Here is a 22,861-nt window from a genome sequence, read left to right as displayed (position 1 = left end):
CATTTCTTAACACATCGACTGCTGCACACTTAGTGATGGATGTTTTACCACCAGAGCAGGCGTTAGGCATCAGTGTGTGCTGTGGCCACCGGCAGCAGTAAACATGTTAAGTAACTAGACAAAAAGTAATTTGGATTCTAGGTCAACAGAAACTAAATGGTATATGACATGGAGCAAATACGCACTGTTAATTTCCATCTCATCCTCATTTACTGTCTGTCTCTTGTGCTGTAATTATAAGTGAGTTTAACATCTAGTCCCTACAATTCCCGCTCTTCTCCAGGCAATGAAGATTATAGTTATTAAAACTTCAGAGCTGGGTGTCTGTCTTTTACATGTGACTAAGAAGCTAATTTTGTACTTCATGTTGGTAATCTGTAGTCTGAATAATGTTCATTCTGTTGCAAAATCAACAAGTTAAAACAACATTTGTATGTCATGTACACAAGTCTCACAGTATAGCTTCACAACTATTAACTGTTGGAAATGTGTAACTTGACATTCTTTTTTCAATATAAATTAATTCTGTACATAAAATATTCATATTTTTATTTATCTGACTAAAAACAACTTTAAGATGTCTTATTTTAATATGGCCATAAAGTCAAAACTGAATTGCTCCAAAGAAAGTCAGAAATGTAAAAACATAAACTACATCTTACCTGTGCATATCTACTGAGATACCCTCTAACAGTAGCAGCAGCACAGAAAATATCTGTAACGCAACGGTAGTATGCTGAAAAGAAAAAAAAAGGCTAAATCATATTACAACCAGTAATACCATACATCAAAAAACATTGTAGTGTTCAAACAGGCCAGTAAATACAAGGTTCACAGGTGGCTCTCCCTTTGATAGTGTATATTTGCTACTTACAACATTACAGTGTGGACAGTCAAGGGGATAGCAGCCATAGGTTAGGGAAGTCAGTGCAGAAGGAGCATAAGGGCTGACCAGGATATTGCACGGATTGGTGGGGTAACACGGAGTTGGGTAACTGCACACATACACAAAAGAAACATTAAGTGAAGGTATAGCATGAGACTCAGTTATGAAAGTTAAAGGAAATAGAAGACCCTCACTGAAAATATTAGGCACTGATTAGAGCATGAGAAATAAACTGTCTCATTCTTCTGGAAACTGTTATTACCTTAAATGATAGATATACAAGACTGTCAAATTATGAGACTGGAGAAACTGACCAGGTCAGTAAAATTTGTGTCCGAGTGAGGAAGATTGCCGATGGAAATAATATTTGTAAAATGTGAAAATGAACATTTGAGAGTATTGCAATGATCAAAGGTGAATTTCTTTCAAATGAGAATATAGATAGCAAAGGTGAAAACAAAGTGTGGAGGGCATGGTTTACAAAAGAAAACTCGTATATGGGATATGATAGCTGAAGGAAACAGAATCTATTACATAGGCATGTAGAACTTGGTTCAAATGGCTCTGAGCACTATGGGACTTAACATCTGAGGTCATTAGTGCCCTAGAACTTAGAACTACTTAAACCTAACTAACCTGAGGACATCACACACATCCATGCCCAAGGCAGGATTTGAACCTGCAACCGTAGCGGTCGCGCGGTTCCAGACTGAACCGTCTAGAACCGCTCAGCCACTGCGGCCAGCATGTAGAACTGTTATAGATGGAGACATCAGTGTGTATATGCAGATAAGAGGAAGAGATATCAACACTAGTCTCATTTTAAACTACATTGTTACTAAAAAGGGATAACTCAGATATACCAAGTTCTGAGAAACTAGTGTGTTAAGGGCAGACTCACCATATACTGACATAGAACAGATGCCAAAGTTTTAAGTATTGGTACCTAGTTTTGAGTGCCATGCTTTTAAACCAGTTTTTACTTGACAGTCCTGGTACCATGTTTACAAAGATTTTATATCAAGAAAATGATGTATTATTGAAAATATAACTAGATATATAAAAAAAATTAACTCCTCAAGCAATGGCAGGAGAAAGCACATATAAAAGTTAAGGAAATGTGCAAGCTTTTGGAGCCAGTGACTCCACTTGAATTGAATTGAATGAAATTTTATTGTTGTTTAGCTATTACAGCAATTGACAAAGTCAAGTTACATAAATACAAGTTATACAGCATATATACATAGGTTGAAGATCAATATGTCATTATTGGTTTTCCATATAATACTATATTTAAAATCAAATAATATGAAAAACATTGCATCATAAACTACTCAGTTAAAGAAATTATGCTGAACTCTCCAAACCGGTACCACTATGATGTTTTACAGTCATAAAATTCCTGAGGTGAGTAGCAAGGATTTGCAGCTAACCAACTGAATAATTCGTCTTTAAATAAATCAAATGGAGTTTCTATCCAGTCTTGTGGCATTTTGTTAAACATCTTCATACCCACCACTTCATAGCTGTTCAGTGACTTGGATAATCTGTAGTAAGGTATGTCAAGATGGCTACTATTTCTGGTTCCATGAGAGTGTACATCCCTTCTACACTGGTATTCTGATAAGTTGCTCTTTATATGCAGTAGGGCAGTATAAACATACATGTTTATAACAGTTAATATTTTTAAGTTGATAAACAGTGGTTTGCAGTGGGCCAGTTTATCACTGTTTGTGATAATTCTAATTAATTTCTTCTGAAGTACCAAAATGTCCTGAAGGTGTGAGCTATTGCGCCATATTAAAAGCCCATAAGATATAATGCTTTGAAAAAAAGCAAAGTAGGCTGATCTTACTCCTTCTGGCAGAAAGATGTAGGGGAAGGAAGAGGGATGAAGGAAAAGGACTGGTGAGGTTTAGGAAATGGGGGGGGGGGGGGAGGGGGAGTGGAAAAGTCGCCCAGACCCATGGGTCAGGGGAGACTCACCAGATGGGAAGAGAAGGGAAGGCTGACTGTTGGGGACTGCACACGTTGAGATTTGAAAACCTGGGAGCTTAAAGGAGGAACATAGGATAATAGGCAAGGCAGCGGTTACTGATAAAACATCTTTCAAGAGTTAATAAGATCAAGAGCAGAAAGCTAAGTGCATTATATGTGATAGAAATGTGAGATGAGGGACAGGGAAAAATAGACAGGTCAGAAAATAAAAGACATAGAAAATTAAAAAGGAGCAAAGAAAGGAATAGTTACTGAGAAAAAATGCTGCAGAATAAGACCAGCTGGGTGGCCAGCTCCCAACTGTTGAGTTCCGAGCAACTGGTTTCTACAGGAGGAATCCTGATAGCACATGTGATGAAAGATGCACCAATGTCATGACTGTCATGTTGCAGAACATGCTCTGCAACAGGATGTTTTGTATTGCAATGCACACCATCTGTCTATGACCATTCATCCTAACTGATAACTTGGTGACAGTCTTACCAGTGTAGAAGGCCGAACAGTGTTTACATCTCATTTCACAGGTGGCTCTCCCTTTGATAGTATATGTTTCGCCACTTACAGGGCTGGTATAGGCGGTGATAGGAAGGTGCACAGGGCAAATCGTACAGTAGGGACAGTCCCGGGGGTAGTAACTATAGATTAGGGGAATCAGTGTAGAAGGGGCATAAGGTCTGACCAGGATATTGCATGGATTGGTGGGTAAAGTCTCAGACATAATGGACCTAATTTCAGGACTTGGTGTTAGAAAGTCATATAGCTCTGTTGAAGTAGCTGATTAATACATTCAAGACCTGATAATACTAAGTGACAAGAGGTGTACTCCTAAGCTGTTTTTCTGGAGGTATCATCAGTCCCAAGATTGGATACAATGGCCCAGTAAATTTGCTTTTGAACTAGGCTGATGGAGTATTTACATCCAGTGAAGGCTGAGGTGAGAATGGTGATGTATTGCTGTGAAGAGTCCGCATCTCTGTTTTGCCGCAAATACCAAGGCTGTACAGGAGAAATTGTTTGATACAGATGGAAACTGTCAAAATGTAAGTACTGTTGCTTGTTAGTAGGTTTAATGGAATGGAACTGTGTAGCCCACCCTCGGTGAGGATGAGGTCAACATCAATTAAAGTGGTATGGGATTCAGAATAGGACCATGTGAAATTTGACTGAGAGAACGTATTAAGAGATACTAAACATTTTAACAGTCCAGCCTCATTGTGAGTCCAAATGGCAAAGATGTCACTATGTATATATAAACCAAAACAGGAGCTGAAGGCTTGAGATCGCATGGCCATGTCCCTGATCTGTTTGTATGTCTGCCCCTCAAAGGTAAAGTAGTATAAAGTTGATTAAAGTGAACAGGAAGGATGTTACAGTTTTGGAATCAGGTGGGTGCTGGTTGAGTTAGTGTTCAGCAGCACACAGACCATGTCCATGGGGGATGCTGGTATAGACGGAGATGCCATCAATGGTGACAAGCAAAGTGTGTGATGGAAACAGGTCAGGCACAGGTTTCAGATGATCTAGAAAATGGTTGGTGTTTTTAATATAGGAGGGGAATCTTTATAATATAGATTGCAGGTGTTGATCAAGTAAGGCAGACAGTCTTTTGGTGGGTACTTTGAAGTGTCAGCACTATGGGATGACTAGAGTGACTGGTTTTGTAGATCTTAGGAAGAAGGTAAGAGGTGGGAGTGTGTGGTCTGAGTGAGATAACAAATTCTATGGATTGTGGTGTTAGTCCTTGGGAGGGTCTGGGGTTTTAACAATGTATTGTAGATCATTTTGTATCATAGGGATGGTATCTTGAGAGTAGATGCTGTATGTAGAGGTGTCAGACAGCTGGTATGGACTCTAGCTTACCTACTCCTGTTGCTCAAGTACCACAGTGATCGATCCATTGTCTGCCAGGAGGATAGTGATGGGGTCATCAGATTTTAGGAAACAAGGAGCCTGGAGTTCTGCTGAGGACAGGTAAGGGTCATGTTCTAGGAATCAGAGAAAGGGTTGTGAAGCAATGCTGGATGTTAGGAATTCTTGGAAGGCTTGTGAGGGGTGATTTTGAGGTAGTGATGGTGGATCAATATGGGATCAGGGTTAGAACTGTTCAAGGCAGGGTTAATGTCAAGCTTTCTGTTGGAAAGGTTTTGGGTCTGGGTTCCAAAGTGATATTTCCAGCTGCTATTACATGTGAAGGAAAGTAAGACCTTCACCAAAGCAGCATTATTAAATGTGAGACCTTTGCGTAATACAGATAATTCAGGAGGGGAGAGTCCCTTAGATAAGAAGTTGAGAACACTGTACTGTTGTGAATGGTTCTCGTGATCATGAAATATCATTGCTCTGGGAGGCAGTGGTGAAGGCTGGAGGTTTGTCACTCATTATTATCGTGGTCTTGAATCAGTTACTTCAGCAAGGTTATGACTTCCTAAAATAATCATGCCCTGAAAGCAGGTACATTCAGTCCAACATTCTGCCCACCATGCCTAGAAAAGCTTTTTGTTGACCCCCCCCTCCCCCCCCCCCCACATATATCTGCAATATCCTGGTCAGACCCTATGCTCCTTCTGCACCCATTTCTCCATTTCTCTACCGTATGGCCCCTCCCACTGTGAGATTTGTCCACGGCATTTCTTCTCGGTAACCATTCCTTTCTTCATCCTCTTTTAGTTTTCTATCTCTTATTTTCTACCTGTCAATTGCCCTAAACACCCCTCTCCTCCCCACCCCCCCCACCCCCCCCCCCCCCCACCTCCACTACCTCATATAATGCACTTAGCTTTCTGCTTCGTATTAACACTTGCACAATGTTTTGTCGGTAATCTCTGTTTTGCTTATTACCCTATATTCCAGCTTTAAGCTATCAGGTTTTCAAATCTCATCCAATGCAGTCCTCAACAATCAGTCTTTTCATCCAGTAAGTTTCCTTGACCCAAAGTTCTGGGTGCCTTTCCAAACTTTTCCCATTTGCTACTCCTTACAAGTCTTTTTCCTTTATCTGTCTTCCTTCCCCTTCAGCCCTTCTGCAGGAAGAAAGAGCCACTGTCCCTGAAAGCCTCCACATTTCTTTAACCTTTGTATGTTCTCTTTTCACTGCTTACACAGATTTTATAAATTTGCTTGTTGATATAAGGGGCACATGGTTTTAGCTACATATGTAGGCAAGAGTAACAATTATTAATAGAGGGAAACATTCCACGTGGGAAAAATATATCTAAAAACAAAGATGATGTGACTTACAAACGAAAGCGCTGGCACGTCGATAGACACACAAACAAACACAAACATACACACAAAATTCAAGCTTTCGCAACAAACTGTTGCCTCATCAGGAAAGAGGGAAGGAGAGGGAAAGATGAAAGGATGTGGGTTTTAAGGGAGAGGGTAAGGAGTCGTTCCAATCCCGGGAGCGGAAAGACTTACCTTAGGGGGAAAAAAGGACGGGTATACACTCGCACACACACACATATCCATCCACACATATACAGACACAAGCAGACATATTTAAAGACAAAGAGTTTGGGCAGAGATGTCAGTCGAGGCAGAAGTGCAGAGGCAAAGATGTTGTTGAAAGACAGGTGAGGTATGAGCGGCGGCAACTTGAAATTAGCGGAGATTGAGGCCTGGTGGATAACGGGAAGAGAGGATATATTGAAGAGCAAGTTCCCATCTCCGGAGTTCGGATAGGTTGGTGTTGGTGGGAAGTATCCAGATAACCCGGACGGTGTAACTCTGCGCCAAGATGTGCTGGCCGTGCACCAAGGCATGTTTAGCCACAGGGTGATCCTCATTACCAACAAACACTGTCTGCCTGTGTCCATTCATGTGAATGGACAGTTTGTTGCTGGTCATTCCCACATAGAATGCATCACAGTGTAGGCAGGTCAGTTGGTAGATCACGTGGGTGCTTTCACACGTGGCTCTGCCTTTGATCGTGTACACCTTCCGGGTTACAGGACTGGAGTAGGTGGTGGTGGGAGGGTGCATGGGACAGGTTTTACACCGGGGGCGGTTACAAGGGTAGGAGCCAGAGGATAGGGAAGGTGGTTTGGGGTTAGTTCATCCCTATGAAATCCCCAAACCACCTTCCCTACCCTCTGGCTCCTACCCTTGTAACCGCCCCCAGTGTAAAACCTGTCCCATGCACCCTCCCACCACCACCTACTCCAGTCCTGTAACCCGGAAGGTGTACACGATCAAAGGCAGAGCCACGTGTGAAAGCACCCACGTGATCTACCAACTGACCTGCCTACACTGTGATGCATTCTATGTGGGAATGACCAGCAACAAACTGCCCATTCGCATGAATGGACACAGGCAGACAGTGTTTGTTGGTAATGAGGATCACCCTGTGGCTAAACATGCCTTGGTGCACAGCCAGCACATCTTGGCGCAGTGTTACACCGTCCGGGTTATCTGGATACTTCCCACTAACATCAACCTATCCGAACTCCGGAGATGGGAACTTGCTCTTCAATATATCCTCTCTTCCCGTTATCCACCAGGCCTCAATCTCCGCTAATTTCAAGTTGCCGCCGCTCATACCTCACCTGTCTTTCAACAACATCTTTGCCTCTGCACTTCTGCCTCAACTGACATCTCTGCCCAAAGTCTTTGTCTTTAAATATGTCTGCTTGTGTCTGTATATGTGTGGATGGATATGTGTGTGTGTGCGAGTGTATACCCGTCCTTTTTTCCCCCTAAGGTAAGTCTTTCCGCTCTCGGGATTGGAATGATTCCTTACCCTCTCCCTTAAAACCCACATCCTTTCGTCTTTCCCTCTCCTTCCCTCTTTCCTGATGAGGCAACAGTTTGTTGCGAAAGCTTGAATTTTGTGTGTATGTTTGTGTTTGTTTGTGTGTCTATCGACGTGCCAGCGCTTTCGTTTGGTAAGTCACATCATCTTTGTTTTTAGATATACAAGAGTAACATTTAGCCGTATAGGTACATGAATAAATAATTTGAGTGAACTAAAGATATAACTGACCAACTTTTCTTTAAAATGTTTACAAAGGGACATCATTACATCCCAACATTAACATAAAAGTTCACTAACCAACCAAATAGTATTACATGTCTAGTTGGCAAATGGTTTGAAATTGTTTCAATTTAGAATAGAGTGGAACAGAAGAAATTAGTCGTAATCTGTAGACATCATGAGCCTATGTGAGAGCGCCAGTACAGCACATCCACAACAATCATAAGCAGGTGTACACACGATATCTGTAAATATGTGAGGAAACTAGAGACAGATCGGATAGTGAACATTCTAAACAAGTGGCACTGAACAATTCAGATCTCCGATTCCCTGAATAGATTTATGAAATAATTTATTCAAACCCTTGTCTTCCTATCTAAAAAATGATTCCAGCAGAAGCTTTCACCTTACAGAATGTTCTCTGCTAAGCTTATGTGTCTTCCCATTGTCTTGAATGTCAGTAGTAAAATGGAACAAAAAACGTTCTTGCATTGACTTATCATCTGTATCATTAAGCATTTTATCTAGATTACATGCTCCGTCCCCCACCCCTCCACCTATCTCTTTTGATATACAATATGTTCCATGTAAACGTAGGCTTCCATGGCCATTTCATTGTTAATAAAATTCTTCTGTTAGCAGTACACCCTGAGGAAGGCATCTTGCAACAGTCGCTAAAATGTCGGAATTTTATAGTTGACAATGTGGCCTCAAATCCAGAAGAATTTTATTGAATATGTGCCATGATAGTGCTGTGGTTGTTAGGCTGTCAACACTTCCGGCATGGCTTACCACCAGGATTGGTAGGCCAGTCCCCATGCAGCAGTGGGGATCCTGCATCTCTCCAGTACTGTGGTGCCACCAGGAATGGACCACACAGCGTTCTCTGTGGCAGGCACATGGCGCTCATGTTGCAGCCTGAAGTCGCCTCACATAGGCAGCCCAGGCATGCGTCATCTGCCTCTGGTAGGAACACACCACCTGCCCAACACACACAGTGACAATGTTAAATATATCTACAAAGTGCCGTGTAAAGTTGGTTGTAAAACATCCAGCAGAAGCCTCTACAGTAACCTAACAACTCTTATGTTACATGCTAATACACTGACCTCTTAACGGCATTTGTGGGTAATAACAAGAGTGCATTAGAATTTTATTAACATTGTGACAATTTCTTATTCCATATTTATTTCCAAAAGACCATGCATCACTGTAAAGGGTTCTCAATGAAGTTTTATAGTGTGGTGCTAAAGTCTATAACAGAGTGTGTCTAAATATCAGGCAGGAAATTAAAAATCTCCAGACTCAATGACAAAGTAAAAGAGTACTTGCTTGGTGAATACTTCCATAATTTGTTCAAATACTGGGACTCATACATGTAAATTATGCTTACAGATAACTCTAATATTCACAGTTATTAACTTTTCAGCTGTGTAGATTGAAATCAGTAAAATAATGTTAATGTTTAGTATGAAGTCCAGCAAGCTCCCAATTATCTGGGTGCAGTTTATCCAGTTTGTAGATTATCTGCAGACAGTAAAATGATTTTTGAAAACTGAAAAAGTCTGAAGTACTCCATTATAATAAGAATGAATGTTTTCATTTAGCATGCACTATCATACATGTGACTCACATTTCACAGGTGGAAAATGATGGGACCCAATCTCACCTTTGGACATCCTCCCTGAAACAAGTTTGTTTTATCCCATTTCATATCTTGGTAAAAGCGAGTGCCTCTGCACTTGTTACACGTTCGTGGGCTGATTTCCTGTCGATATATTTGCCTAGCCCTTTCTCATGGAGACAAGTTGAAAATTTCTAAGTCATTTTTTCCAGTGAGTAATGCAATGGGCTTCCAAATGTGACATATAACAAGAATTGTAAATACAGTAAACAGTAATTTCTGGTAAAAAAAAACATGTACTTTTGATTATATGTGTTTTTTTTATTATCTGTGCTGTCTCAGGTCTGTATTAATTCTGATAATGGGGAGGTTGCTGTAGCAGAAAAAACAGCATTTCAACAGTGGAAGAGAAAGAGCAGTGGCTTCATTTTTCCAGAGTAGCCTCATTTCTCATACATATAAATATGAAGTAATTTCTATAATTATCAATATGAATAGATTAGTTCTAGCCATAATTTGTTGTTAGTATGCTAGGTAGAAATGGCCTGCAGTGACTACTCCTGTCAGTTAATGCGTAACTTGCCTTCTTTCATATCCTCAAATGTTCTTTTTCATGATGAGATTTATGAAATACAATTTGGGAGAGAGTGAATGAGTGAGCAAGCTAATGAACCAATAAACAAGTTAATTGTAAATGAACAAATTAATTAAGCTGATTATTTAATGTTACTGCACAACATTTTGAGGAAGTAATATACTCTTCACTCTTTATCATCTTTTAATGGTAAAAACTAAACAGATTCATTCATTTCAGCTTCAATTATCATCAGTATCACATTAAAAGGATTTCAGTATCTTTTCCTTTCATTTTATTCTGGTGATGTCGTAAACAGAAACTTGTATAGTGAATAAAACAAAACTGTTCAAGACAAAAAATTATATTCTTCTTATTCTTCCTTTTCTTGTGTCTTCGCCATGCCTTAGTGCACAGTTGGCATGGTTACTGAAAGATTTGGCATGGTTAATTTAAGAGGTGGTCAGATGCCCCTCCTGTCACCACCACCTTACTCCCAGGGACAGAATATGTGTACCCCAACAGTTTCCATGTGGTGTTATTCATGTGCAATTGAGCGAGGATTTACTAAATGTTTGGGAATCATGTAACTGAGGTAGACATGGGCACCAGCCCAGAGTTCACGTAGTAGGATGTGAAAAACTACCAAAAAACCACATGTAGGCCCTCGGCCCTCGTCAATAATCTACCAGGTGGATTCGATGCGAGACCAGCACATCTCCCTTTCCCAGAAGTGGCACTGTAACACACACAGCTATCTCTTTGGGTAAGACATAAAATTATATTAATTCATGCAGTTAAGCTCGCTGAGTCGTATAATGATTTTATGTCATTTAGTGACAAAATATTGAGGAATGACTTAATTAGCATTAGGAGCCACAGACAGTGCTGTGAAGATTAGAGTTAAAGGTCAAATTCAGTATAATCTGCCTAATGTTTCTACCACTGGAGCTCATTTTCTGGCAGCTGCATTAACATTTCACGCACTGCAAGTCCTGTGGTATTTCTGACTAATCATATTTTCCAAAGGAAATGACATACTGAACAGACATTTTGGCAAAAAGTCAGCTATACCTGTGGAAAGTATAAAAAATGATAAATAATAATTAAGGATTTCATAGCTTATGCTGGCTCAGTCGCTAGGAATATTATTATACTATTACAGTGGCATGCAGTAAATTTCACTCCTATACACAGTGATAAAGGGTTTGTTTTAAAGTGTAAAAGGTGTTCCAGGTTTCAAAAATGGAGCATATATCACATTCTGTGCCAATGGAGTAAATCGTATATGTAACAGAGTATTACAACATCAGATGCAGTACACAACACTGACCCACCATAGCGAGTCAGCTAAGCACCTTTGTTGGTTTTCAACAGGCTCTGTACAGAGTATAGGTATGAAAATGTGAGGGCAGGTCATGACATCAGCCTGGACAATTCAGACATTAAGAGAATTACCCACAATAAACATATTATCTTGCTTGAGTCTAGATATGACACAGCTTTAATCTGTAGGATGTTCATAGTGTTTCTGGTTAACTTCTTCATCTTGCTCCTCTCAGAGGACCTAAGTTTCCTTTTGCCTGTTATGTTTTACATAATCCACTGTAAAGAGGGAACCAATTTTCATCAGTAAATATAACTTCAGTTCCATTTTATTCAGTATATTATTTAATTATTTGTAACTTAACTATAATACTTTTTTTTCTTTTTTACAGTAGTACAAAGTAAATCATGAGTACTGCTGGATTCAGAGTCCTAGTACCGGGTGTGGATCAAAAGACATGGGGGAGGGGGGGAGGGAGAGGAGAGGCATCATGGATGTCATGATGACCCCCATCCATAAATTGTTTTAGTAAATGTATTCATTTTTTTTTTTTTTTTTCATGGAGTATCAGTTTCCATTTTCTTCACTAGCTTTTGGAGAATAAGGTATTTAGCATGAAAACTGAACATCCTGAAAACCAAAATTATAGAAAATTACAAGTCATTTTAACACAGGATGCTTTACAGTTCCTTGCTCACGTGGAAGGACCTGTGGAGAACATTTCAGCGAAGTCAAAGTGCTCATTCATAGAGAGAGCATACCTGCTGCCGGCAACTAGTACGACATGATTTGAGTGGCCATATAGGAAGGGCCGACAAATCACAGGAAGTTGAGTGAAGACAGACACTCCCTAACAAAAAATTACAGAAATGTTGACTTTTATGAAGGTAGATGGAAACAACTGAAAGAAACAGAAATTCTCTCACTTAAATGTTCACAGAGCTGTAATCTGCAGAACCTTGTTCACATATGTAGTGCTGTAAAAGTAGTGATAATGGTGAATTCAGACTATTATTTTATACTGTGTACATTTTGATGTTACCAAAGTTCTGAGAATCTGTTTGTATTAGAATTTTTAAATCCACTGAATGACATATGTACTTCTCAAATTTTCAGACAAATGCTTTTCAAATATTGTAATTTTCTTGGAAGTTATGGTAAAGCAATGTACTAAATACCAAAATAAACAAATTATTATTATTGTTGTTATTATATTATATAATTAAAATTTTATATATTTTATTGTTATTTTTATTAAAATTACCTGTGGTACCTCAAAAAACAGAGGTAATAGAAAGTTAATTTTGGGGATGGATGGGTGAGAGAATGTAACAAACAGTAACCCCCACCTCTCCCCCTGAGAATTGAACCCTGGACCCATACCTGTCCATGACACATGTTTTGCTCTAATCTGAATAAGAGAACATTCTTGAAAGTCATGATCACAGCTACAGGTTCTGAAGGCAGAGCTAATGAGAAATTCGGCTCACTCTTTCTGTGTTTCGTAGATGAAATTAACCAAGCAGATCTTTGTATTATTTGTTTTTTCATAACCTTTGATCTTCAGATCAACAGAACATACTGATGGAAGTATGATCATGTGGATTATTTGGTGGGAAGCAGATGCAGAACTGAATTTTAGACTTTGGCTCCAGTAAAATGACACTATTGCTTAGAATCTACACTAATGTCTGTATAAATTGCAATACCTAGTGGGAGAGCTGTGTGTCATATGAATGTGACATCACTGATTAGGTACATGGCTTCAGAATATGCAGATTTAGTATGGTGTAAAGCTCATCTAAGCTGTAATCACAGCCTCTCCACATTGTGGCATGAAATCAAAGAAAACTTCCATGTGTCCCTGTAGAATTTACCTACAGGCAGCTTTTAAGCGAGTCCACAATGCTGTGGAGGATCATGATGAACAAGTTGTGCACCAATCATGTCACGGACACTGGCAGTGGGTGATATGTCAGATGTATGTGTGGACCTGGAAAACAGTAGAATAGTCTATCTTCGAAGAGGTTTTCACGTTTTCACCGCATGTGGCCTATTGTTGTTGTGCTGAAACTTTATTTTTGAAGTTAAAAGTAGAGAGAGTTCATTGTGCTCAAATACGTTTCTGGTGTAGAGCTGCTGTTCAGACTGTCCCCGATACTTGGGAGTAAGTATTACATGTCATATCTAATGGTGCCCTACACTATTACACATAGTATTTGTTCACTAAGCCACTCCACAGTGTAGACTCTCTGGTGTCTGGATTAATGCAACACTGTCTATCTAAAAGGCTTAGGCTGACGTATGCCTTTTCTGGAAAGCATTCGATAAGATTCCACACTGATGTCTAACGAACAAAATACGATCGCACAGAACATCAGACCAGCTTTGTGATTGTAATGAACAGCTCCTAGCAAATACTTGTAGAATATAGTTTGTCATTCTTAATGGAGAAGAAACAGCAGACATAAAAGATGTTTATTACATACAGCAAGGGGGGATTATAGAACTACTTTGCACAATATACCGGAAATGACGTACTGAAAAACGTCGGAAGTTCCCTGAGGCTATTCCCATTTGATTCGTGGGGACTGGCTGTTGACCCTAGACGTAAACAAATGTACCGGTAATAAATAAACAAAAGCTTTACTAGCATTGTTTCATTAGAGGATTGCCGGACAAACTGTGGAAGGAGTCAGACCCACTAAATATCTGAGAATATGTGTGGGAAGCCCTTTTAAGTAGAACGAAAGCATGAAACGAATCCTAAATGGTTCAAATGGCTCTGAGCACTATGGAACTTAACTTCTGAGGTCATCAGTCCCTAGAACTTAGAACTACTTAAACCTAACTAACCTAAGGACATCACACACATCCATGCCCGAGGCAGGATTCGAATCTGCGCCCGTAGCGGTTGCGCGGTTCCAGACTGTAGCGCCTATAACCGCTCGGCCACCTAGGCCGGCGAAACGGATCCTAGGATAGGGAGATTAGAAGAATTCCTTACGCGCAAAACTAAGTTGACACTCAGCAGTGTGAGTGATGGGACTGACCTTAAAGACATTTCCCGTTTGCGCGAATATTATGTTGTCCACTTGTAAAGGATGTGCCGTCAAAACCGTCGTTCGATCTATTATTAAGCGTTATTTCTCCGTATGGGACTTTTAGCAGGTAGGATTGATGGAAATAGCCGAGTACCAAAGAAGACCAGTACGTTTCGTCACAGGTTCGTTTAGTAAGCACGGAGATGCTCTGTCAGCTCCAGTGGCGGACACTGAAGGAGAGCCGTTGTGTGTAATGGTGTGGTTTACTCCAGTGTTGGTTAATACTGTGGCGTAACTGAGCAACGAATCTCCAATGAAACATTTGTGTCGAAGAAAACACTGCAGTCTACACAGATTTTAAACTTAAACTCACTAACCCACCTGCCTCTGTGGCAGTTAATATTCCGAAGCTTATTTGAACAGTCTCGCCGATGCCCGCAACCGTGTTTGACACTAGCGCTCAGCTTTTGCCTGTTCGGCCCCACCCTTACACAAAATCAGGTACGTTAACAAAGCACATACAAGTGGCATTTTGCCCACCACAGACGCAGGAAATGTTAACCGGTGACAGTGCCGGCCACACGACATACAACTACACGTACATCAACATTTTTAGCCACTGTTGTCTCGTAATCCTCGCGATAATTCATTTTATGGCCAGAAGTGTTTATATGGGCCACACTATGGCTGTGAAATGGATGAAAGCGAGTGATGAAAGTGAGTGGGCCATTTGCATTCCACAAGGAAAAAGTTGGCAAGAAAACGTGAAATTACATTTCGTGGAAGTGCTGTTTTTTAAGTGAGATAACTGTTTCCAAAAGTAATGAATTTATTCAGGATACTGTACTTACTTTTTCCAAATTTTTTTAATATATCGTTTAACCCTAGAGCTTCAGGAAAGGGGGAGGGGGAAGTTACGTTACTACGAAACCATCGTAAAATTACCACTTCAAATTGTATTAAAATTATATTCAGTGTTCATATTTTGATAACTGCCAGCGCAGTTTTGTTTTTATCCTTAATCATAGTTTTCATAGTTGTGGAAACTCGCGATAGAGTGAGATAAATTGTAATAAAACTATTTTTCACCAAACGTATCTGGTAAAACACTGACACGAACAACGTCCGCCATGTCAAATTTTCTGCCAGTCAAAATTTCGGGCAACACTCATCAAAAACTCTCTAAGTTTACAGACACGTCAAACAGCGCTTTACACGGTCAAATATTTGGCAAACATAGTAAAATGTGACAAAATGTTTGATTGTTTACTTGGGTCTTAACAGCAAGCCCGGGTCTAGGAAGGGAAGCCAGATCTAGGATGGGGAGGGGGGGGGGGAGGAGGGCTGTGGTATCGTATCGTCGCGGGCGGCAATTTCAGAGGGCGCCAAATTCATATCCTCGAAGAAAAAAAAAAACCTCGTTTTACAAAGCGTCTAGTATCCAGCGCACATTGGTCTGTCGAGTATTCATATGCTTTTAAAACGCGTCCCAGTTGGTTTGTCAACATTTTTTATCACATTCTAAGTTGATTTCGGAACGAATAATTAGTAGATTTTTGCATAGTGTACGTGATGTCTCTGCCAGGGGAATACCCGTCGCATCTATAAAAAAAAAAAATACCGCAGACAAAAGGGGACGGGGTCATACGGGCTGAGCTGAATAAACCCAAACGGTTGAATACCAATCGCTCTTTGTTTATGTGTTTGAATGTGTGGGCGAATGATCAGCGTTGTTATAATTACTAACGAAACCCATAGATTCAGATTATCAGAGTGGAAATAAAAGACTAATAGGAATAACATGTATGAAAGATTACAGTTTATCTTCTCGATGCATCCAAGAAGACAGAAAATTTTTTGCCATATCGCTACACTGCGAGTAGTGCAGTCCCCGGTTAGCAGCCGCTTCACGTTCTATTCTCGGAACGGTATTGTGCGGAAAACGTAATAATGCCTAAGCGGAGAATAAACGCGGGATAACTGTACCTGTGATCTTATCACGGTTAGTGAAGTTAACGGGAGGATAAGTTTTGACAGTGGCAGGAATAGTTACAGAATTAGTGATGACAAGATTGTTTGTTAGGACGCTGAAGGAGAAGGAACAGAAACATCGCGCAAACTACCGGGTGATCAAAAAGTCAGTATAAATTTGAAAACTGAATAAATCACGGAATAATGTAGATAGAGAGGTACAAATTGACACACATGCTTAGAATGACATGGGGTTTTATTAGAACCAAAAAAATTGAAAAGTTCAAAAAATGTCCGACAGATAGCGCTTCATCTGATCACAATAGCAATAATTAGCATAACAAAGTAAGACAAAGCAAAGAAGATATTCTTTAAGGAAATGCTCAATATGTCCACCATCATTCCTCAACAAGAGCTATAGTCGAGGAATAATGTGAACAGCACTGCAAAGCATGTCCGGAGTTATTGTAAGGCATTGGCGTTAGATGTTGTCTTTCAGCATCCCCAGAGATGTCGGTCGATCACGATACACTTGCGACTTCAGGTGACCCCAAAGCCAATAATCGCACGGACTGAGGTCTGGGGACCTGGGAGGCCAAGCATGACGAAAGTGGCGGCTGAGCACACGATCATCGCCAAACGACGCGCGCAAGAGATCTTTCACGCGTCTAGCAATATGGGGTGGAGCGCCATCCTGCATAAACATCGTACGTTCCAGCAGGTGTTTATCAGCCAGGCTGGGGATGATGTGATTCTGTAACATATCGGCGTACCTCTCACCCGTCACGGTAGCAGTTACAAAACCAGAATCACGCAATTCCTTGAAGAAAAAGACCCGATAACGGTAGATGTGGTAAATCCAACCCATACCGTGACTTTCTCGCCGTGCAATGGAGTTTCCACGACAGTTCTAGGATTCTCGGTAGCCCAAATTCTGCAGTTGTGGGCGTTGACAGACCCTCGGAGCGTGAAATGAGCTTCGTCGGTCCACAACACGTTACTCAACCAATCGTCATCTTCCGCCATCTTTAGAAACGCCCACACCGCAAATGCCCTCCGCTTCACTAAATCGCCAGGTAACAGTTCATGATGCCAACGGATTTTATACGGATAGCGTCGGAGGGTACGCCGAAGTGCCAACAAAACGATAGTGTATGGAATGCCCGGTGCGACGTGCGACTGCACGAGCGCTGACTTCCCCGTGTATAGACGATCCCGCTACAGTCTCCATTTCTTCCTGAACTGTCTCAGCAGCATTACGCCTTGTGCTCGGCCGGCCACTACGGGGTCTATCGTCTAAACAACCCGTGGCTTCGAACTTAGAAATCATTCTCGCCACAGCTGGATTTGTCAACGGACCTTTACTCGTTCGAATCGCCTTTCTATGGCGATAGGATCGTAACGCTGAACTAGCACATTCCCCATTCTGATAATACAGCTTCACTAAAAGCGCCTTTTCAGGTAACGTCAACATGCTGCGACTCCTGGAGCATCTGATTCTCTCTCTCTCTCTCTCTCTCTCCTTTTTTTTTTTTTTTTCTTTATTGTATTTCAGTTCCCCATCGGGGCGGGCTGGCAGCAGCATATGCGCTGCTCTTCAGCCGAAAGACATAGAACATACAATAGAAGATATTTAAAAATAACAAAGGAGAGAATATGGTGAACATAGATATAAAAAAGGGGGAACATCATGGAAGGCAATAGACAAAAAACGGGGTGACCGTAAAATGGATATAAAAAACTGTTAAAACTGTTTAAAAGTAGCACACACAAAAAAGAACACAAGGCACAGTATGACTGGAGCATAAAAGGTATCGACGGATGGCATAGCACATAACAAACACTGACGGCGAACCTCAAGGCAGTACACAATTAAAATCACACCTCTTGACGCACAGGAGAAACGGCACTAAACACAACACTGATGTGGCACACTGACGATGATCAAAACAGAGGATCTGCCAGGAGCAAGGAGATGAGGGAGACCTGAAGAAGGGAGGGAGGGGAAGAGATGGGGGAGATGAGCGGGGGTCGCGCTGAAGAGGGCCAGGTAGGGAGGGATGTGGGAAGGAAAGAGGCAAGTATGGGGTGCAGGGTCTCAGGGGAGGGGGTGGGGAAGGAGGAAAATCCGCTCTGGGAGAAGGAGGGAAGAGGAAAAAGGGGGCCCTGGGGAGGGGGGGGGGCGAACAAGGCCAGAGGGTAGATGTCACGGCGAAATTCGTCGTCTGGGAGGGGGAGGCGTTGGAAATTGCCCTGATGAAGGAGATGGAGGGTGTGGAGGTGGAGAGAGGAGGGATACAGCGATAGAGGCACGGCAACGGGTGGGGGGTGGAGAGGAAGGAGGAAACCAGAGGGTGGGGGGGATCAAGCCTGCGGACAATGTAAAGGATGCGGAGATGTTGGAGGAACAGGAGGAGGTGGGGGAAGGGGATCAGTTCATACAGGAGCCGTGTGGGGGAAGGAAGGCAGATACAGAAGGCAAGGCGGAGCGCATGGCGTTCAAGGATTTGGAGGGCCTTGTAAAAGCGGGTGGGGGCTGAGATCCAGGCAACGCTGGCATAACAGAGGATAGGATGGATGAGGGATTTGTAGGTGTGGAGGATGGTAGAAGGATGCAATCCCCATGTCCGGCCAGACAGGGGTTTCAGAAGGCGGAGGCGGGAATGGGCTTTCTGCTGGACGGTCTGGAGATGAGGGGTCCAGGTGAGGTGTCGGTCGAGGGTGAGGCCAAGGTATTTCAGGGTGGGGGTGAGCTGGATGGAACGACCATAAAAGGTGAGGTAGAAATCATGGAGGCGAAAGGAGCGAGTGGTGCGGCCTATGATGATTGCCTGGGTTTTGGAGGGGTTGAGATGGAGGAACCACTGGTTACACCAAGTGGTGAACTGGTTAAGGTGGGTTTGGAGGGTACGTTGAGACCGTTGAAGGGTAGGATAGAGAGCCAGGAAGGCGGTGTCATCAGCATACTGGAGAAGGTGGACTGGTGGGGGTGGCTTGGGCATATCAGCTGTATACAAGAGATAAAGGAGAGGGGAGAGGACAGAACCCTGGGGGATGCCAGCCGTGGGATAAAAGATACGGGAGTTGGTGTTGTGGAGGGTCACATAGGAAGGACGGTGCGAGAGGAAGGAAGCGACCAGACGGACAAAATTGATAGGCAGGGCGTAGGTTTGGAGTTTAAAGAGGAGACCAGGATGCAATACACGGTCATAGGCATTTTGGAGGTCAAGGGAAACAAAAATGGCGGAGCAACACGAGTTGAGCTGGAGGGACAGAAGGTGAACAAGGTTGAGGAGTTGGTCTTCAACAGGGAAGGTGGGTCGGAAGCCACACTGGGTAAGGGGGAGGAGGTGGTGTTGAGCAAGGTGCTGATGGATACGGTGGGAGAGGATGGATTCAAGGACCTTACTGAAGACGGAGGTGAGGCAGATGGGACGATAGGAAGAGGTGGCAGAAGGGGGTTTGTTGGGTTTGAGGAATTCTCTCTCTCATTACAGCTCCTTTTATACATGATTGTCATGCGCAGTCACTGACGTTTTGCTGTCCAGCGCCATCTGTCGGACATTTTGTGAACTTTGTTTTTTTTTTTTTTTGTTCTAATAAAACCCCTATGTCATTTCAAGGATGTGTGTCAATTTGTACCTCTCTATCTACATTATTCCGTGATTTATTCAGTTTTCAAATTTATACTGACTTTTTGATCACCCGGTATATGAAAGAATATCACGATACCAAATTTAAATAAAAATTTCGTACTACTACTTTTCTATCTCATACTTGAAAAACTGGAGCGTATGAATGGAATGTGAAACTACACTCCTCGAAATTGAAATAAGAACACCGCGAATTCATTGTCCCAGGAAGGGGAAACTTTATTGACACATTCCTGGGGTCAGATACATCACATCATCACACTGACAGAACCACAGGCACATAGACACAGGCAACAGAGCATGCACAATGTCGGCACTAGTACAGTGTATATCCACCTTTCGCAGCAATGCAGGCTGCTATTCTCCCATGGAGACGATCGTAGAGATGCTGGATGTAGTCCTGTGGAACGGCTTGCCATGCCATTTCCACCTGGCGCCTCAGTTGGACCAGCGTTCGTGCTGGACGTGCAGACCGCGTGAGACGACGCTTCATCCAGTCCCAAACATGCTCAATGGGGGACAGATCCGAAGATCTTGCTGGCCAGGGTAGTTGTCTTACACCTTCTAGAGCACGTTGGGTGGCACGGGATACATGCGGACGTGCATTGTCCTGTTGGAACAGCAAGTTCCCTTGCCAGTCTAGGAATGGTAGAACGATGGGTTCGATGACGGTTTGGATGTACCGTGCACTATTCAGTGTCCCCTCGACGATCACCAGTGGTGTACGGCCAGTATAGGAGATCGCTCCCCACACCATGATGCCGGGTGTTGGCCCTGTGTGCCTCGGTCGTATGCAGTCCTGATTGTGGCGCTCACCTGCACGGCGCCAAACACGCATACGACCATCATTGGCACCAAGGCAGAAGAGACTCTCATCGCTGAAGACGACACGTCTCCATTCGTCCCTCCATTCACGCCTGTCGCGACACCACTGGAGGCGGGCTGCACGATGTTGGGGCGTGAGTGGAAGACGGCCTAACGGTGTGCGGGACCGTAGCCCAGCTTCATGGAGACGGTTGCGAATGGTCCTCGCCGATACCCCAGGAGCAACAGTGTCCCTAATTTGCTGGGAAGTGGCGGTGCGATCCCCTACAGCACTGCGTAGGATCCTACGGTCTTGGCGTGCATCCGTGCGTCGCTGCGGTCCGGTCCCAGGTCGACGGGCACGTGCACCTTTCCGCCGACCACTGGCGACAACATCGATGTACTGTGGAGACCTCACGCCCCATGTGTTGAGCAATTCGGTGGTACGTCCACCCGGCCTCCCACATGCCCACTATACGCCCTCGCTCAAAGTCCGTCAACTGCACATACGGTTCACGTCCACGCTGTCGCGGCATGCTACCAGTGTTAAAGACTGCGATGGAGCTCCGTATGCCACGGCAAACTGGCTGACACTGACGGCGGCGGTGCACAAATGCTGCGCAGCTAGCGCCATTCGACGGCCAACACCGCGGTTCCTGGTGTGTCCGCTGTGCCGTGCGTGTGATCATTGCTTGTACAGCCCTCTCGCAGTGTCCGGAGCAAGTATGGTGGGTCTGACACACCGGTGTCAATGTGTTCTTTTTTCCATTTCCAGGAGTGTATTTCCTAACATGAAACTTTCTGCATATAGTAGGCTTAATAGGCATTTGATATTGGTACTTCGTAAATTATGTTCTATCGTGTTCCTTATATAAATGAGGTAAAAAAATGACCATTTGTGCCAAAACAGTCTTACTTATTTGGCGTGTGCTATAATTCCTGCAACATTAGAAAGGCCTATTTCTTTTTATCTAGCAGACAGCGACAACATAGACGTAATCAAATCGAGAAAGCACACCAACCTTGGGTGGTAGGATGTCAAACCAGCCGACTGGGAGCAGGAGAGGCACCACAGGACATTCCACTGCGCTGAATGTAGGTTTGATGGCCTCCATTACAAAATATACACGTCTGAATTCCACATAGCAAAATACAGTGACGTGCGATAGAATAACGCTGTGTGAAGAGGCGTGGCACTGCACTTTGGCACACGTAAGACCGAATAACATGTCTTACATTTCCTCGAACGTATATGTACTATATGTCATACTCTTCAGAAAGATGTGTGCTATCAAATGAATATATTTGTCAAAAATCGATTTTTTTAAATTTTTGACGTCCTATCTCAAACGCAAAGTAAAATTCTCGTTGCTGCTTTGGTGTTTCAAAGGTCGCCGAGCGGCTACTGAAGCAGATACGCTATTTGATCGAAGGCTTCCAATTTTTGCCGACTGAGAAATGGAGCGAGAACTGACTGTGTAGGAAGCAAGCAAAAATAAGTATTGCTGCATGAATAAGAAAGAATTCAAGAAAAATCCTTCTGTGGCTGATTAGTACTATGACCGGAGTCGTTAGTCGTCCTGCTTATATACTCTGTTCATTTAAGGTGAACATTCGTATAAGCAAATGTATGCTCTGCCATTGGTCATCAGCTGCACTGCTCAAGCACCTGATGCCACAAGATCGCTTGAAGACGGCCTTAATTATATGTTAGGTATTTTGTTGTTATTCTAGTGCGACTATTCTGATACTCACTAAAGCGACGAAAGCAGGTGCCATAAGAACTAGATGTAGAAAATATATGGCAGATTAAAACTGTGTACGAGACGGAGACTCGAACTCGGGACCTTTGCCTTTCGCCGGCAAGCGCTCTACTGATCGAGCTAGCAAGCACGACTCACGACCCATCCTCACAGCTTTACTTCCGCCAGGAATACGAAAGAGAGCTGTGAAGTTTGGAAGGTAGGAGACGAGGTACTGGCTGAAGTAAAGCTGTGAGGGTGGG

The 22,861-nt window shown here is 42.8% G+C and overlaps 1 protein-coding gene across 1 annotated transcript in view; it reads right to left on the bottom strand.

Moving 5' to 3' along the window:
• Nucleotides 1-22,861, bottom strand: part of LOC126237451 (lysozyme 2-like) — a 111,460-nt gene that overhangs the window by 1,985 nt on the left and 86,614 nt on the right. The window contains exons 2-3 of the mRNA XM_049947584.1: nt 8,652-8,840; nt 663-736 (exon numbers count right to left, since the gene is read on the bottom strand). Of these exons, the coding sequence (XP_049803541.1) occupies nt 663-736; nt 8,652-8,840 (263 nt within the window). The remainder of the gene's footprint in view (nt 1-662; nt 737-8,651; nt 8,841-22,861) is intronic.

This window comes from Schistocerca nitens, chromosome 2, assembly GCF_023898315.1.
Source record: "Schistocerca nitens isolate TAMUIC-IGC-003100 chromosome 2, iqSchNite1.1, whole genome shotgun sequence".
NCBI classification, from domain to species: Eukaryota; Metazoa; Arthropoda; class Insecta; order Orthoptera; family Acrididae; genus Schistocerca; species Schistocerca nitens.
This window is presented reverse-complemented; position numbering and strand designations above follow the sequence as displayed.